Source organism: Microplitis mediator, chromosome 3 (genome assembly GCF_029852145.1).
Source record: "Microplitis mediator isolate UGA2020A chromosome 3, iyMicMedi2.1, whole genome shotgun sequence".
Lineage (NCBI taxonomy): Eukaryota > Metazoa > Arthropoda > Insecta > Hymenoptera > Braconidae > Microplitis > Microplitis mediator.
The window spans coordinates 22396338-22416847 of NC_079971.1; the positions used below are offsets into that span (position 1 = coordinate 22396338).

General features: G+C 30.5%; 1 protein-coding gene across 2 annotated transcripts; it reads right to left on the minus strand.

The window, feature by feature from the left end:
- On the minus strand, window positions 1-16146 carry LOC130664535 (polyamine-transporting ATPase 13A3-like). Of its 2 annotated transcripts, none has more exons than XM_057464479.1 (6): window positions 15834-16146; window positions 9954-10038; window positions 6968-7195; window positions 6601-6900; window positions 6174-6378; window positions 1-6067 (listed from the first exon to the last, which is right to left on the minus strand). In XM_057464479.1, the coding sequence occupies exons 1-6, from the start codon at window positions 15847-15849 to the stop codon at window positions 2600-2602; spliced, it is 4302 nt and encodes a 1433-aa protein (XP_057320462.1). In that variant the 5' UTR covers window positions 15850-16146; the 3' UTR covers window positions 1-2599. The 2 variants fall into 2 exon arrangements, with proteins under 2 accessions (XP_057320462.1, XP_057320461.1); XM_057464478.1 differs by lacking the exon at window positions 15834-16146 and adding an exon at window positions 10123-10255.
- Between the last annotated feature and the right edge of the window lie 4364 nt (window positions 16147-20510).

The window sequence follows — 20510 nt, forward strand, 5'->3', positions numbered from 1 at the left end:
GAATCACGTATTAAATTTCCTAAATTATTTGATTTTTTTTTAACTTATTTGTATAATTATTATTTATTTATTTATTTATTTTTAAATATTTTTGAAGCATAGAATTGTCCGTTAATTTACATTTTTTTATACAATATTGTGTAAATAATATTGACAATAAAATAATTAATTAACTCTATAAAAGCCGGATATTAAATAATAAAACCGAAAAAAATGATGCAGTTGGTAAAATTATATAGCCAAGTACTCGGTAATTAAGTAATCAATTAATCGATTAATAAGTAACGAACCCTAAAATGCAAAGACTATAAATTATAAAATATGAACAAAGATATTAAGATCTAAAAAAAACGGTACAGATTTATTAATACTTTGTTTTGCTTGTAATTTGGGTAATGAATACTAACTCTGTGAAAGAATTGACAATTTTGAGTCAAAAGGGACTCAAATATAAATAATATATAATAAATCAATAGTTTAAATTAGTAGAGTGGTTCTGTCTCAGATAATCTTTTTTTATTCTCATAAGTTTCATTTCTAAATCGGTTCTGTATGCTGATGAAAAAGAATTTTACTCAAAATTTGAATTTTTGTGAAGCAGAAAATAGACAAAATTCAGTTTTTATCGTATATTGACGATATATAAACAATATCTGATTCATATAAACTTTTTTAAGTCATATTAGTTCATAATTTATCTATATATGGTCATATATGATGTACATATGGTCATATATGATGTATCTGATTCTATGTTGCTTATGTTCAATACATATGATCACTTTTGGTATCAACATGAACATATACGATATTATATGGCGTGGATATAACCATACATGATCTTATATGACATGTATATGACACATATAGTCTTATATGATATCATTATGAGCGTATATAATTTTATCTGATGTGTAAATGATTTTATTCTGTGAATAAATTATTTATATGAGTATTAATTATTTTATATGATTTTGACCCGTTCCGAATTAAATATGACTCATATCTGATTCATATATCAATATTATTCTATATTTGAAGCATTTATGATAAATATTTTAACTATTCATTATTTATATTTACTCTGTACATGATTTTGGCAAGTGAAAGTTCTAAATTAACTGTATCTGATTCATATAAAATCTATAAATACGAATTATTACTCAATGAGACGATATATAATGAATATTAAACCATATATCGACGTATGTGAAGACTGAATAATTTATATATATTGAGTATTCATTTCTTAAAAAATTTTGGCTTGTTTTTGTTGGTGTATGTGATTCATATAATTTAAAAATTTTTATTTTTCTATATTTTGGTAATATTAATGTATAAGACCATATATAATACTGAATTTATTATATTTTATAAATATATACTCTAAATATGATTTTGGCAATTTGTGAGCCCTATCTGATGAACATCAATATCATACTCGAATCATATATAGTATGATATTGTTCTACATCCATGTCATATATGTTTTCTAACAGTCATATTTAAATTTTACATAATCTAGTCCATATATGATTCATATCTGATAATATATAATCAATATCTGATCATACATGACTCATATCTGATCATATATGCTTCATATCTGTTCATATATGACTACTTACACATATATGATGTCTACGTTATCCAAAATGGATTTTTTTTATCATATACAAATCAGATATGGATTATGTTTGACCAATAATGAGTATAAAGTATTGAATTATATGATCGACTTCATATATGATTCATATTTGATCATATATAATCAATATCTGATCATACATGACTCATTTCTGATCACATATAATGCATAGCTAATCATACATGACTCATATCTGATCACATATAATGCACAGCTGATCATACATAACTGATATCTGATCATACATAACTGATATCTGACCATATATGACAAATCTGATTCATATCTGTTCATATATGACTATTTACACATATATGATGTCTACCTGATCCAAAATGGACTTTTTTAGTCATATACAAATCAGATATAGATCATATTTGACCAATCATGAATATAGTATTGAATTATATGATCGAGTTCATATATGATTCATATTTGATCATATATAATCTATATCTGATCATACATGACTCATATCTGATCACATATAATGCATAGCTGATCATACATAACTGATATCTGATCATACATGAATGATATCTGACCATATATGACAAATCTGATTCATATCTGTTCATATATGACTATTTACACATATATGATGATTACCTGATCCAAAATGGATTTTTTTAATCATATACAAATCATATATACATCATATTTGACCAATAATGAATATAGAGCATTGAATTATATGATCGAGTTCATATATGATTCATATAAGAGTGAAAATCGTCAGAAAAATTTTCTTTGTACATTTAGAACTGATTTAAGCATCGAAACTTTGAAAATACAAAAATGACATAATAATTAAGAACCCAACTCTAATAAATAGGCAGCATTGAATTTTCAAGTTAAATAAAATTAAATGCTCATAGTCCCGTGTCATACTATTAGCACAATAAATCGTAATAAAAAAACCTTTGTTTTAACAAAGGATGTAACCGCGTTTCAAGAAGGCAAAATATCCATTTCTAAAACACTTTGTCCTCGTCTCAAATCTTCGCTTTTATTTATTTTATCCATATTGATATCCCTAATTTTTTGATTTTGCATTGATTGGTTTCTTGGTAAAGTCGCAATCGGATTTATCGACGTCAATCTGTTTGAAGGGTTCCCATGATTGATAGCACGGTGCTGGTCGATTCCATTTTCTGACTCTGAATTGTGACGTCTTTTAATATGACTGTCGCCATTACCATTCATCAGTTTACGTGAAGGCGTTGTTACATCTGTTAGCTCACGATCTTCATAACAAGGTGACACTATTTGCATCGATACAGTATTGCGTCGGTCATTAACCAAACTGGTTGGGTTGAGTGTAACCTCTCGTGCAGAGCCAAATTTATTAGCCATCGTCAATGATCTTGGAGAACTTTTGTTGAAAAATATTCCCGATTTCACAGGCGTTACAATATTAGCTACCCCATGGTTACTTGCGTTGTCAGGAATATGCTTTTCTATTTTTATTTCCGTAACAGTATTCCGTCTTATCAAGTCAGGTACTGCGACATCTGGAGTCGGGGGTTCTTGTGTCAATGGCGGCCATTTCGTGTTCTTCAACATGTCACGTTCTATTGCCAAAAATTTACGTTTTGATTTGTCGACATTGTGCCAGCGGTAGCGCAATTTGCCGGAAATCAGGTAATCAACGATGAAACATTCAACGATTAATGCAATGATCAAATTAGCTGCACCATATAGAACTAGTCTGACCCTGAATGAAGTCTCCGGTGGCATTACCAGTTCGAATTGATGAGCCAGCCAGTCGAAGGGACAGATAGCCAAGTATGAAGAGAACATTGACATCAAAATGAAGGACGCAAGCAATCCGTGATTAGTGAAAATACTTTTGCGATATGGATGACCTTTAGAAAATGTTGCGGCTAGTATAATATATTGCATTGAACTGATAATAAACAGGGTATAGTTTTCTAAACAGGAAACGTCATCTTTGTCTTCAGTCTCTTCAACATTAAACTGTTTGTACCAGTCATACTGCTTGAGGTTCCAGTAGCTCAAGCATTGGAAACCGGTGACGAGAATCATTTGCAAAGCGATGCTCAGTATTGATGAGGTGCTGACCAAACTAGTCGGCGGAGGATCTTTGACCAGTGGGCCATCATATGCCTGGGTCCGGGGTAGAAAGAATGCAAACACTGATATGATCAGTAAGTCGATGTACAAGAACTCGAAATCGGTCAAGTTTGAATCTATTTCGTACAAAATCATCACTGAGACGAATTGCGTCAGTGAATAAGCTGCCATGTACTTGAAGATGCCGAATGAGGTGACCAATGCAGCACGACCTTCCCGGATAACAGACTGCAAGCAGGAGATATTTGTTTCCCGGCTAGTAAACGGTGACGCTACTGATGACTCTGTATCGGATAGTGAGATTCCAGTGTGAGCAGCCTTCAGGGCCCCACAGTCGTTGGCTCCGTCTCCGACCATGGCGACATAATAGCCGAGACCCTGTAACTCTTGGACCAGTTGCTGCTTCTGATCTGGTGACATCCGTGCGAAAATCGCACCACGTGTTGCTATTCTAGGAAGAAGTTCTGGGTAGTATTGTTTAATGATTGCCCAGGTTTTACCGTCAACAGCGAATACATATTTGTTAGTACTGTGCTTGTGGCAGTCGTCTGAAAGATAGACCCCGTCTGTGCGAACGAATGAACCACTTTCGATTGTTTCTAGCGAAATGATGCTATTCAAATCGGTCATTTCGCTAATGCTTGAGGGTATTGGTGATGAAACGGTATGATCACTACGGGTGTAATATAGTTGTGGCTTTTGTTGACCAGTTTGTACCGCAGTTACAGCAATAACTGGCATGTCTGATTGTATCATTTCGCAATCACGTGCTACAGATAACGCCGTCAGGATGTTATCACCAGTAACCATAACTGTTTTTATTGATGCCCGATTGAGTTCTTCTATAACTGGAGTAGTTTCTTGCTTGAGTCGATTTTCTAGGATAACGAAACCCAGGAAATGAAGATCACTTTCCGCGGACTCGCGGCTCAGACGCTGAACTTTGGCGTAAGTTAATTTATTGAGTGGTTTGTGTCCCATTGCAATCACACGGTAGCCTTCGGAGGTGTATTCCTGGAGAACTGAAGCAAAATCAGCAGGGATTGATTCTGGGCGTGATAGACTTTGGATCATTTCCGGACTTCCTTTGCAGTAGAGATCATAGTGCGTAGCACCCAACGTCCGGGTGATGACACTCATACGCTGTAAGCTTGATGTGAAAGGAAACTGTCTTATGATACCTATTTCTAATCCTTGCTCAGCCAATTCTGCATCCGAAGCAGCCAAATTGTGTAGCGACATGTTCTCTATTTCCGAATTGGCGATTGAGTTCTGGCGAGCTGGGGACATACCCGGCAGCGGCTCTTGAGTTTGTAACAGCCTTGAATTCTTTGGCGGGCGAACAATTGTCGGAAACATCATCGAGAACTTGGTGTTATCCGATACGTCAGGCTCTTCGAGGGTCCATCCGGTTGACTCGAACATTTTTAGATCCAGTGGATCTCCGACCAATGATCCATCAATGATTGTTATTTCATGGCAACTTACCATGCCGAATAGTAGTTCTGCGGCCGGTAATGAGCTAATTGACTTAACAGGGACGAAAAATTTCCTTTCTGTTGCTGGAACTACTCCCCACATATCTAGACCATCTTCCGTAAGGGTTCCAGTTTTATCAAAGCAAATGCAGTCAATAGAACCCGACACATTGATGGCTCGAGGGCTTGTGCAGTAAATTCGTTTCTTCTCGAGTCGGTTTTGAGCAACCAGGCGCCCTACTGTCATAGCAGCAGGCAGCGCTGGTGGAACAACAATTGTGATGAGATCAAGTGCTTCTAGAATAATATCACGAGCAGGTATTCCGCGCATCGATTTGGTTATCGCTGTGTAAATAGCGCCGATGGCCGCGATACACGCCAGGATTTCAACGAATTTGTATGAATCTTGTTCGAATTTGAAGTCCACTGGTGGCGGGTACATTATTGATCGCACGAGTCCTCCTTTGCTGGTATTGAATCCCGTGCGGATAATCACAGCAAGGACTTTTTCACCTCCAAAGTATCGAGTTTGAATGACTTTCGTGCCGCAGAAGAGGGTATGACGTGCGTGTTCTTTGGTATCGTATATCATATCCGCGGACGATGGGACCGGGGTTTTAGTGACGGGTACGGATTCTCCGGTTAACATCGACTCGTTGAGGATGCACGTTCCTGTAAGAAGAACTGCGTCACAGGGCATAAGGCAACCGTGCGGGGGTATCACTAGGATGTCACCAGGAACCAGACGATCGGACGTGATGGAATCTGTTTTACCAGTCGTGCGGTCTCGCATAACTGTAGCTACATCTGATGAATGGACCGTTGAACTTAGTTTCTGCTGGTTCTGCAATTATTAAAGCGCGTGGTTAGTTTTGGCTTAATTAATTGTGGCAATTGAAGGTTTATTAATAGATCGAATATAAATTGAAATTAAAATTAGATTGACTTACGCGGCGGGTTTGGATGACGGCCATCGTGATGCCGAAGCCAGACATTGTCATAATTGCCAGACCGTAGTAGTAGTAATCATCAGCTATCCACAGCCCGAAACTGAATAATTGGAAGACGTAAAATGGATTCAGTGCCTCGAGACACAATAAATGGATGAAACTTTTCAGCGGAATCTTTATTTCATTGTTCCCGTAAACGCTGCGTCTGTAATTCAAATTTTATTGTATTAGACATAGGATTTTTTTTCAGGATAAAGACATAACTTTGAGGATTTTGTAGTTTCTGTGAATACGAATGAAAATTAATTTATCACTACTAATATGGTCGCCATGTTCATCTTTTTATCGATCAAACAACTAAAGAACTCTATGAAAAATTCGCAAAGTGCTGAAATAAATATTTTTAATACAAATTTATGAATTTTACCTCAGAAATTGTTCTTGAGAAGTCAAACCCGGCATTTGATGTAACGTTGACGTAGAAACACCAGTATCTAGACCAGCTAGCTTAAGAAATTCGCTGCGTTCATTATCCCAGATGTAAACAAGTTTTTTGCATGTGAACATCAAAATGGAGGACACGCGTTTAAAATGTCCGCTGTGCAAGTGAACTGACAGCTTTAGAGTATCATCAATAGTTGTTACGCCAGCCAGATCCGTTGAATTGACACTAGCCGCGTCATTCCAGGATTCATCAATCAGTGTCTCGCTGTCCAATGCGTTTTTACTGAAATTTATTTGAACAAATAAATTTAAGAAATCAATTGGCTTAAAAAATAATTATAAATACTTACGATACATCAGCAGCAGTCAGTGTCTTTAGTTTTTTCACGTAATAGTACGCATGTTTGCCTTGAAATCTTTCGATCAGCAGCACAGTATCAGCCTCGTCGAGTGAACATTTTGAATGAGTTGCTCGTACCATCAAATGCGGCACCCAATGGAATATAAGACGCAAGAGACCACCAGTTGCTACTATCAGGACCCAAGTGATTATTGTAAAGATTTTACTCCTACGGTATCTGGAAAATAAATAAATTATTTTAGTCTTTAACTTCTTTTAAATTTTTTTTAGTAATTTACAGCTTAGAGTTTCTAATTTACGAAATGTCGCTTATTTCACTCAAGTTGCAATCAGTCTTAATCAACAGTCATCGATAAAAACTGATGCATGTTAATAATTATTTATTAATTCCTCATCCACGTGGGGTAAAATGGGCTGACAAAAATTCCGTCCCATATTTTTCTCCATTTTTATAAAATATTAATCGAGCGTTAGTAGAAATAAATATGTACTCTTCATTATCAATGGACTTTAAAAATATTTTTAATATTTTCAAAAACATTAAAGTATGAAAATTAAAATGATTTAAGAAATAAAAATATTATATCTATGAAGAATAATATATCCTCACAATTGTCTAAAAACAAGTGCGTCACTATGCTCAAAATTTTTACAAACTGATGCACATAAATAAGAATTTATTAATTCCTTGTCCAACTGGGGTAAAATGAGCCGCAAAAAAATGTAATGATTCATAGAATCGAATGATGACCAAATGTAATAAAATCTTTTCAATAAAGTATCAGTATTATTAAAAAATGATACTTTTTATGTATTAGATAACAAACGTGTCTTTACACTTTACTGTAATTTGAATAATTGTGGATAGTCTTGTGTAATTTACACAGTGATTATCAGTTTTTTTTTTCCACAAATATATTTAATTCTTTGTATCAATAATGAAATTAAATCTTTATTTATTACTTCTATTGTTTATGACGCAGTTTCTTATTTTTTTTAATATTATCAAACAATTCTAGCGATAAAAAAAAACCAAAAAAAATTGCTAAGCACATTTTATTAACAGCTGTCTTATGACGTATTTGAAATTTTTAAATTTATTTCCCAATCAAATATTTATTCTTTCAAACTTTTGCTTAAATAACAATTTTTTTTGATTAATTAAATAAAATAATAAATTAGAAGTGATGAACTAATGAATTAATTATATCTCGGTATTATCGAACTCAAGGAAAAAATTTTTTTGACGTCAATCGACGTAATTTTAGCCCAGTCAGAGTAATTTGAACTCATAATAAAAATAAATGCAGCTTTTTTTCCATCTCGGATATCTTTTGATTATAAACCGTCTTTTGATTACGCTCATAAAAAAAATATCTAAGATCTTAATATCCTTTTTTTTTTTGGTCGGTAATACGCGAGTTTGAATTTTCCCAGATTAAATAAAACTATTTTACACCTTTTTTTATTCCCAGAAATTTTGAATCCTGAACCCTAGCGATTAAAGAAATGAGTGATCATGGGAATCAATGAAAATTTCCTGATTCTAGTCTAGGGAAATTTAAGGAAACGTCACGTGGATTTCATAAATGAATTTTCAATTAATATCCTAATTAATCAGGCATTTAAAATTAGCTGTTATCTAATGAAAGTAATTATTGTATTGAATTTTCCTGATCGAACTCCAAGTAGTTCTACGTCAGTAGATCCCACGACAATTGATTCTCTGCAACTGAGCACTATGACAATTGATCTTAATAATAATTAATTTCCACTTTCATTGTTATATACAATATCGGGAACCATGGGATCAATTAACTAAGACCACTTGTGATAATAAAATCGCTGGTATCAAGTGTTGAACTCACACGGAAAAAAGAATAGTTTCAAAACTCGGCCAAGTTCCTCTCTTTCAAAACTGTAAAAATTACATTTTTTCTAAGACGTTACAGTTTTCTACAAAACTTTTTTCAGTCCTCAATAGCAAACAGGTTTTCGACATTCAAATTAATGGTAGAAACTGTAAAATTTGATATCTACCCGAGTCAAAATATTAGACGTAAATTGAACTTTTTTAACGTTTTAAACGTAAATTGAACATTTTGGACATTAAAAACTCAATTTGACAGCTTTCAACTTATTCAAAACGTAGATAGGAGTATCATAAATCGAAAACGTAACTAAAACCTATTTAGACTGACAATAAGAAAACATAAGCATACCAAAAAATTTTTTTCATCGATTTTGTACTCCTGGATTATAATCACGTCAATTCCCTAAAATTTTTTCGTCCGCCTTTCTGGCTCTTAAATAAAAAATTCGTATTTTGAAAAAAAATTTTTTTCAGTTTCATACTTCTATCTTTAACACTATTATATCTTTTCATATATTATGATATCAAGGTTATGAAAATTGTGATTACAAATATGAAATAAATGAATTAATGCTATCATTAAACTAAAATCATAACTCATGAAATTACCAATTTTTTACGAACTAAAATACAAAAAAATCGTTCAATTTACTTTCAAAACGTTAAAAACGTTCAATTCACGTTCAAAACGTTAAGAACGTTCAACTTACGTCTAATATTTCGACTCGGGTATGATCTTAAAGACTTCATTGTAAGAAGTAGTCTTAATTATTGCAGTGCGAACTACAGTACTGTTTTTTTATACAAGGGTCCAGTTTTCGGACTGAAAACTGTAATTTTTTTCGTGCTGTACATTTTTTGTATATTTCAAGTTAATGAAAATTCATTGACATAGAGATCTAATGAAAACTCGATTGTCAAAAATTGGACCAAACCCAATAACTTTCCTTTTTTTTAAATTTCAAATTTTCATAGCGGGAAGTTTGAAAAGAAATTTCACGGTAGCGTTTGTAGATGTGTCAAGTAAATTAAAATTTTATTGACGTTTGTTGAGTTTCAAAAAAATTTCAGGCTAGAATAAAAATAATTAAAAATAAATTACCCATAGATTTCCATTTGATCTTCTTCACCAGGATTAATATAATCCACTCCATTTTTGAGCTGCGAAAGCCCATTGCCCCTCGTACCTAAAACAGAAAAAAATTTTCCATCATCATCTTGAAAGCAAAACCTTCTTTTATCTCTTGGCGGTAAATTTGAAAAATTCTTACCCTCCAACAATTCAGTTTTTTGTTCAACTTGTGGGTCAACGTTATCCGTTGGCGTTCGATTATTAAAAGCATTGTATGCATTTCTAGCAAAGCTCAAATTGAGCTTGCTCGGAGTCGCGGGCATTATTACTATCAATAAATTAAACTATATATATTTATTTATATTTATATTTATATATTTATCCTAATAATAAATCCAAGTAAATTGGTAAGCACTTAAGCACAAATATTGTCCGGTTGACACAACCGACTAAACTCAAAGCTTGTCTCTTAACAGCTACTATGGCACATCCAAGGCTCACTCACATAAATACCCATTTAAATAAACAAATATACCAAAAATATATAAATAAATAAACAAAAGGTCTAGGAAGCGTGAACCCCGTCTGCTACCGACACCGGTGTCCTGCCATCTTTGGTTGTCTCTTCAGAATAATTCGTATCAAAGCTCGGTTTCGTACGACATCAGGAACTTTATAAAAATGATTATTATTTTTTTTAGTATTGTTATTATCAATATTATTACCACTACCAATAACAAACAAAGGACTAGGTTTATACGGCAAATGCTATCGTATTGATGCCGTCCAAATTTTCAAATTCTCGTGTCAGTCTCCAGGGTCTGTCAATTTGCGCCATCCAATTCGTGGCGTTATTACTGCACGTTCTTCCTCGCTCATACCTCGTGACAATCCAAATTTATATAGTCCACAGACACCGTCAATATCTATATCTATGTCTGCGTCGAAATAATTTCCAAATCCAAACTCAATTTCTTCACCTTCGCCTTCACTCGTTCCAGCGGTTTCGTAAACTGGCTCACAGCTTGCCAATAATTTTGCTGATTTAGATCCGCCGACTTTGACTTTACCACCAGACCCTGATCCAGACTCTGATCCCGATCCTGATCCCAAACCAGATTCAAATGCTGATGCTCTCAATCTTTTATGCTCGCTCCCTTTTTCGTCCTTGTAAAGTCGCAAATACATTACGGGTTATATAAATACCGCACTATTACCGCACTTATTAGCGGATATATATATATATATATATTTTTTTATTGTTTGATTATCTGGACACGTCGATTCCGATAAGACATCACCTGACACGTTCGCAAATTAATTGATCGATTAATTAATTAATTAATAAAATAATTATTAAAAGGTCATCCACAGTTCAGTTTTTTTTCTTTTAAATCAGATAAAAAAAATAATGTTACGTCACAAAATTTAATAAAAAATATAATATATATATATATATTTATTTATTGTTTAAACTTTACGATTAAGTTCACCCTCATCGGGACTTCTAAGTACAGAAAATACTTTGCAATTATTCATACCCAATATTTTATGCATGATTATTATTAATAATTAAACAAATTATGTATATATATATTTTAATAATCACTTATTTTTAAAATTATTTATTATTTATTAAATTTATTGATTTTTATTAAATGAATTTTTTTTTTTAAATATTTAAATGTTCACTCCTACGCTGATTTTTCGATACTGAGTAATGAATCAACGATAACTGATTTAAAAGTATCAGGTAATCTCTCAGGTATATATTTATATATATTTAAATAATACTCCGAAATGAAAATAAGTATGAGTATCTTTAAAACGCTGATTCAACTAATTCTGCAAATATGTATATATAGATATATATAATAAGTTTACTCCGAAGAATTAAAGATGGCGGTTACCATGCGCGCGACTGTATTTTTTATATTTTTAAATAAATAATATATTTGGCAATAATTTAAATTTAATTTATAACAAAGATAATTTATATTTTTATCTTTTATTTAATTGCCCAGTAATTTATCACAAATTTTTAATAACAATAAATATTTATATTTTTAATACTTTGGCAACTCGGGACTTGCGCAGTTGCTACCAGGGACGTAATGATGAAATGAAATATCCTGAGAGGGGAATACATTTTTTTTTTCATGGTAAAAAAATATCCGAGGGCTGGAATGATTTATTTTGGGCATGAGAAGGCTGGAGAAATTTTGGTCAAGGGCGCGTAATTTAAATAAAGGGGGAAAGGAATTTTGAAAATTTAAATAGTATTCAAATTCGCGGGGTTCGGAGATCGCGAGTGCCAGTAGTGTGACGGAAGTCGCGCACGCGGTCGATGATTGACGAGTGTTGACGTAGTTTTACGATTATTATTATATATATAAATCTATATATATATGTGTATATATTGAGGGAGTAGTTGTGATATTTTTATGAATGTATTTACGAGTGAGAGCACGAGGAGAGGGCCACGAGGAATTATATTGTATAGATGGTGACTCATTTTCGTTAAATACATTAATATATATGTATGAATGCATATATTTATGTATTCATATATTTATTGCTATGCTTACATTTACATTATTGGATGTTGATTTGAATGCGTGCGCTTAATTACATGTTAGTTTTTTTTCGCGCCTAAATTAAATTTTTTGCGGACAATTTAAATTAATTGCTACTATTGTCAATATATATTTAAAAAATAATTGACTGGTAATATAACGATAGCTCGCAAACTATCAAGTTGACGTAAAAATGTAATGAATGATTTTCTTTAGGAAATTTAATTCTCTATAAATTTGTATTCATACATTTTTATTGTATCTTTGATAGATCAGCTTTAATTTTCATTTAAAGCATCCGCTGTAATAAATTGGATAAAATAAATCCCATAAAAAATTTTTATCTTTGAATTTAAATTATGGCTAAACGGTTGCAGATAAGACAAAAATGACAATGAATTATCTTGTAGATAATTTAATTTTCTATAAAAAAAGTCATGATGACATTTAACGTAAGTTTGACGGTTTGTAAGATATTATGATTTGGAGTAAAGAATTAAAAATTTAGTCTCTGAATGTTTGTTTTAATTCAATTTTAGTTGGTTTTAATTATAACTCTTGAACTATTGAGTTAACGGAAAAATATGCAGGAATCTTTTTTCTAGGAAATTTTATTATCTAAAAATTAGTATTGATATATTTTTACCGTATCTTCGATATTTGAGCGGAAATTTTAATTTTAAGTACTCGATTTATAAATTAAAAATTTTTTTGTCAAAAAAATTTTTGTCGAAAAATTTTCAGAGATCACAAATTTTTTTCCAGTAATTTACTAACTACATATATTGTATTATGTGATAAATAAATATTATTACCTTCTGTAAAAATTGACATTTTTTTTTCAAGATTCAAAGTTTGGTACAAAAAAAATTTTAGGCATGAATTTAACATACTTTTAAATGACGCGAATTTTAAATTTACTAAAAGCTATACGTACTTAGAAAGTATGTAATTACCTTAAAGGTAAGAGGGTTTAAATCTTTACAAATTACATTTACCATTTATGGTTAATAGTGTCAATGCGAAAGTATTTATAGTTCCTTGCAAAGATGTTAGTACTAAACTTTAAATACCTAAAGGAAATACAAAGCTAAGAATTTTAAAAGAAAAAAGACCTGTGAATAATTTAATAAGTACTTTTAATTATAAAATAAAATTACGATAACTAAAGTTTCCACAGATTCAGTAATTAGATTTAATTAATTACCATTATTTTTTAATTTTTTATTAAAATTATTATTGTCATGTAAGTAAAATATAAATCATTTATTATATAGAATAAATATTTTTTATTTAAATAAAAATAAATAATAAATTATAATTTAATAACAAAAATGCAGAAACTTGACATATTTGTTGCTGATAAAAAATTTTCTGGAGGTGATTTATTAAATTATTTTTTTATATTTTATGCACGCGCGGTAATTGATAAAAAAAATTATTAGATGGTGCGGTCGCGATTTTATGATAAAGAGAGGTCTTATGGGCGAATAAAGCTCTTGGGAAAATAGTAAGCAATTTTTAGATAATTTTTTTCAGTTTATTTATTTTATTTTCTTCACGATTGATTTTATGGAGAATAAAAATAAATTAAATAATTTGGATTAATTAACACCGAAATCACCGACACCGTGATAATTTTTAGCTGGAGAATATAATAAATGTACCGAGACTCAACTGGACGGCTTTCAATGCACATTCCCTTCAATCTCAAATACTGTTCGCGCCAGAAAATCCATCCAGTCTTTTTATTTATTATAATTACCTGACTAACATTATTCAGATTTTTGTTCCGAGCAAAGATTCATTAAAGTATTCGATTTAAATTATCACTCGACAGTATCATCATTTTTTATTTTCCTTCCCGTCCCACCTGCTCATTCAACTCCATTTCCCATGGTCATAATATTTATTAAATTATTTAAATAAAAATATAAATAAACAATAAAGTAAAAAAAAATATATTTAATCTCAGTAAGATATTTAATATTTCGTTAGTTAAACGCAACTGATTAAATAACCAACTAACATATATTTAATTTTAAATATATCAATCACACGATTCGTTATTTATTTCAATTTTTAGTTACTCCATTTTTTACGAATTTAATATCATTATATTTTATAAATAATTTAATACGTAATCTATAATTAAGAGCAGTCAAGTCATCGCATCACTTATATTAATCCCTTAATTTTTATTTCAGCTTCATTTTGTATGTCAACTCTAATATATAAATATACTTAAAAAAAAAAAATTTTTTTTCAATGGTGATAAATTTATATTTAAAATAAAATTTTTTTATCAGAAAATTATAATTAGATAATGATTACAATTTATCACTACGATAATCGTGATCAATTAATTTTTATCAGTTATGTAGTATACTTATGAGTCATATAAGTAGTTATTTGAAATTGCTTATCCATTGCGTTAAATATATATCACAAATATATTTTCGCCATTGAAAAATTAAAATTCTTAAAAAAAAATTAATTAAGAAATTGACATCGCATTAAAATGTTATCGTTTAATAAATAATGACTTGTTTATTGATCAGAGATAAAAATTACAAAATATTTCTTCATTAGTCGTTATAAATTTTTTTTTTCATTGTTCAACTGAATTTTAAAAAAAAATTTTTTTTGTCCCTGACTATCTTATCTTGGTATTTTTTAATGAGCTGAGAATTTATTGAACTCAATTAACTCCTAAAGTGTCTATTAAAATATATGTTCATAGGAATAGACAATTATCTTATATTTAAGTCCATACATAAATATATAATGTATTATATATTTGTGTTTGTTCAGAAGATAAATATCTTTATCATTCTTCAATTAAATAAATAATATAAATTTTTTTAATTAAAAAAAAAAACTACTTTATTTTCTGTCCGAACTACTTTGAGCTGTAATTCAAAAACTGATCGACTTATGATAATTTTACATAGGAACTTTTTTGTAGGGAATAAAATTTCCTACAAAAAATTACTAGAAATTTTTTCTGTAGGGTCAATAGGTTAGACGCTAGACGGTAAATTACAAATTTAAAAAATTTTCGACTATGAGCCAGGGAATTTTTCTTACATAAAAATGGTTGTAACTCTCAAAAAAATGATTTTACGACAATTTTATAAGAAACCTTTTTTGTAGAGAATTAAATTTTATATAAATTGTCATTTATAAATTTTTTTGTAAAACTAATATTTCAGCTGTACCATTAAAAAGAAAGTTCCAAACTAATAACTATAGTTTCATAATAGCAGTTTTAATTTTCATAAAATAATTAAAATAATAACTCGTTAATAAATAAAATAAAAATTGAACTCACCATCCATAATATCCATAGTCAAGTCATTAAAATTAATAAACAAAAAAATTTCACTAATACACTGTCAAAAATTAACACCTGGCAAAAGTTTAAATCAAGATTCAAAATTCACTACAAGTCTTAGTAAATAACACATATAAATTATTTATTAAATATAATAAACAATTAGTCGCTCAAAACAGATAAAATATTTATTTCCCTGGCGTTACGGCATCGGCATATTATAAAAATATTATTGCCGAAAATCCGTTCGCCATAGAGGAAATCACATGCTAAGTAAAATAACTTTAAACGTGCTACACGAGAATACATCAAGTGTCAGCACGCAACTGATTGAAATTTTACGGAGACCCTATACTTGTAAATAAAATGTATACTTACAAAACTACTAAAGTTTACTTATAATATATATATACTACAATTAGTGGAGTTTTTAAGTGAGTGTCGGTAAGTGTTGTAATTTATGATACAATGTATGATACATATATATATATACTACAATTAGTAGAATTTCAAGAATTTATCTATATGTAAATATACATGAACTTTTTTTCTATTATATTTGGAAATTTTATAATTTTAGTAATTATACATATATATATATATATATATATATATATATATATATATATATATATATATATATATATATATATGTATGTATGTATGTTTCAATATCACTGTCTTATCTTTATTAAAATTCTTCAAGACCTTTAATATCTTAATCAATTTTAATTTTTAGAAGAAAGAGTAAGAAATGATATATATATATATATATATATGTATATATATATATAGAGAGAATTTAATGAGCTAGAGGCAAAATCCAGTTATGTACTTTGGTGAAAGTTGATAAAACTGCATATTATTATTATTTTGATGTTTTTTTTTGTAAATTTATTTTACAAATTTCATTTATCAATTTATGAGAAGAATTACGTTGGATTCTCTGTACAAAAATCAATCTTTATTCTGATATATATTTTATTTAATATTTCTCTTTACTAAATATTCTGTTCGAAATATTATTTCGAACAGTGTTGCATTTAAGTCGTAGTATATATATTTAAGTTGAGTTCAAAATATGTATATGATTACTTAATAAGGAAAAGAAAGCTAGCATGGATTTAATTTTATGACCTTAGGTACTTGGGTTGACGAGAGATTGAGGCCCATGAAAAAAAACAATAATTTTCATTTGTTTAATAAATTGATTTGTTTCATTCACGATTAACATACACCCGCACGAAAAAATATATATCCCGGCAAAATAGTATATATCTGTCTTATATCTTTAGTATTGTCGTATGTATGCTATTTTGCCGGCATATATTCCCGGATATATCTTTTTCCGTGTGGGTAAATTCCAAAAAAATAAATATAAAAATATAAATATACAAGGAATAGTGGAGCAAAATGAGATATGATATTTTTGATAAAATAAATTAAATATTAATATCCAAGTTATAGTTGATAGTTACAAAATATTTATTTAAAAAATTGAATGAAAAGAAAGAAATTTTTTTTAGTAACGAGGGTCTAGAGCAACTTTTGTCTAAGATTTTTTTTTAAACAAAACTTTTAAATGGAAAATTAAACGCGGCTCGATGACTTAATCTTTGATCTAACAATCAATTTTTTTTTTTAATTTAGATTCATTTAGAAGAAAAACCTGGACACCCGAGTCGAAATATTAAAACCCCATCTGAGCCTTGTAGCGCCTGAACCTTTTGATGTGCCCGGGTCAAAAATAAAACTTGATTTAGACTTGGTTTACCAAGTCGAAATTTGGAGCCGTTTTTCACAAGACAAACTCGACTTTTTTTACGGAGGTATGAAATATATTAAGTTTTTGCCTTGGTTTAGACTTAACTGGCTTACTTAGTCACGATTTAAGACGAAAAAGTTGAAATCAAGTCGAAATTGACTTGGTTTAGACTTATGCGACTTAAATTTTAAGATGAAAAAGTCAAGATCAAGTCGAAATTTACTTGGTTTAGACTTATTCGAATTAAAATGTAAGGCGAAAAAGTCTAAATCAAGTCGAAACTGAATTGATGTAGACTTATTCGACTTAAATTATAAGTCGAAAAAGTCAGAACTAAGGTGAAATAATTTTTATATATGTCAAAAGTAATGTGAATGACTATCGTGCTCGAAGTAAAGACAAATAAGTTGAAACTAAGATGAAAAAAGTTCAAAAAGTTGAAAAAAATCGTCGGCCAATCGATAACTTCAAAAGAAAATAAGGCGAAGCGAGCCTGAATCAAGTTTTATTTTTGACCCGGGTGAGTATTTGCCGCCTCGATTTTAAAACCTTTTTCAATCTAACTCGCCTGAAATTCGGGTAAGGAGGAGTGAACTTAGGGTTTAGTTTGAAGTTTAAAACTCTGTTTCATCCTAGTACGCCTTAAACAAGTTTGAAAAAGTATGAACCAGGGTTTAATTTGAAATTTAAGACTCTGTTTCAACCTATACTAGTCGAACCTGTAAATTTTTGTTTAGGATGGCCATAGGGAGTTTAAATTTGAAACCTTTCTCAACCTAACTCATCTGAAAACGAACGTATGTACACGGAGAAAATTTAATGGTACTATTTACAATACAAAATTTGTAATTTTAACCATCTAAAATGGTAATAACATTTTATCACCGGTAAAATGATTAGTTTTACTATTAAAAATGATAACAGTTACAATTGATGATGGTAACGGTTACTATTGAAAATGCTAATTATAATTATTAAAGATTGTAATGATAACAATTGATGATGGTAACGGTTACTATCGAAAATGCTAATTTTAATTATTGAAAATTATAATTTTTACAATAGAAGATGGTAACACTTACCATTCCAAGTTGTAAAAATTCTTAACTAAGAATGTGTGTGTGCTCGCGTGAGTGTGTGCATGTGTACGTGTGGGGTATATGTGTGCACGTGTGTGTACATGTGGTCGTGCGGGTGTGTGCGCAACCGTGTGCATGTGTGTGCGCCATGTGTGCGGGTAAGTGTGCGCATGGATGCGCGTGTGTGGGGGTAAGTGTGCGCACGTGTGGGGTAAGTGTGCGCATGTGTGGAGGTAAGTGTGCGCAACCGTGTGCATGTGTGCGGGTAAGTGTGCGCATGTGTGCGGGTAAGTGTGCGCATGTGTAGGGTAAGTGTGCGCATGTGTGGGGTAAGTGTGCGCAGGTGTGGGGTAAGTGTGCGCATGTGTGGGGTAAGTGTGCGCATATGTGGGGTAAGTGTGCGCATGTGTGGGGTGTTTGCGCATGTGTGCGCGTGCATGGGGGTAATGTGCGCATGTGTGCGGGTAAGTGTGCGACCCCGTATTTATGTACATGTGTGCGTGCATGTGCACAAGCGTAGATATATGTATGCATGTGCGTGCGTGTGTGTGTGTGTGTGTGTGTGTGTGTGTGTGTGTGTGTGTGTGTGTGTGTGTGTGTGTGTGTGTGTGTGTGTGAAATTAATCACTTCCCCAGTGAATAAAATTACACATAGTCAAGCGTCAGACTATAACGTTTATATTTTAATTTTTTATTAGCTTAGATGGTCATCATTATTTTGGCTGATAGTAACCATTACCATCAGGTTATTAAGAATTACGATTTTTTATAATAGTAGAAATTATTTTAGATATTAACAGTTATAATTTCTGATTATCATATATAATTGTAAACTTTACCATACAGATGGTAGACACTACCATTCAGATCGTTTATTTAATAATTTAAATGATATTATCAATCATATAATTCAGTTTAAAAATTGTACTATAACTTGATGGTAACTTTTACCATAAAATTTTCTCCGTGTAGGCGCTACTGGAGTGAAATAGGGTTTAATTTTAATGGAGCTCTATTTTCTAAAACCCATTATACCCTGGCGTTCAGACTAGAAACTATACTAGGTTGTAACAGAGTTTAAGTTAAAAAAAATTTTGACTCGGGGCAGTTTCCATTTACTGCGCAAGTACAACAAGGGATGTGTCGTTTGTTGACTTGAGTGTGAGAGAAAAAAGTTCAGACCCTTCTTATGATCATTTTACCCTCAAGTTAGCAGATTTTCTGATTCATAATAAAATTTCTTGGATCATTAATACGAAAAAAAATTTTTTTGGTCAAAATTTTGAAATTATCGCAGTATTTAGGGACCAACTCACCCCAGTTTTTTTCAGACTGTAGTCTGTACTCCCATATTACGACACAGAAAAAAAAAATTTTGGCACAAGAAATTTAACTCACCCCAAAAAATTTAAGATCTGATTTTTACCAAAATCTTTTTTTTTTAAATCTGGAAATTTCTTATAAAATCGAACATTAAAAATTTTTTAAATCTGATAATTTATCTTTTGGTTACGATCTATACAGAGTAATTTTTGGAAACACGAGTATATAAAAAAAAAATTAACGACATTTTTCAAAATTATTTTGTTATTTTATTGATAAAAATATAACCATACAATTTTTAATTGTAAGTAGCATAAAAAAGAATATTAATAAAATAAATAGATATAATATTTTAGTTAAATAAATTTTTTTTTGTATTAAATTATAAATTATTTTTTAAAAAATTTATAATTATTAAAACAATTATTATTTTTTATAATTATTCTTATCTACAAATTTTATTTATTTTGTTAGTTTATTTTGCAGATAAATTAACTTATATAAAAC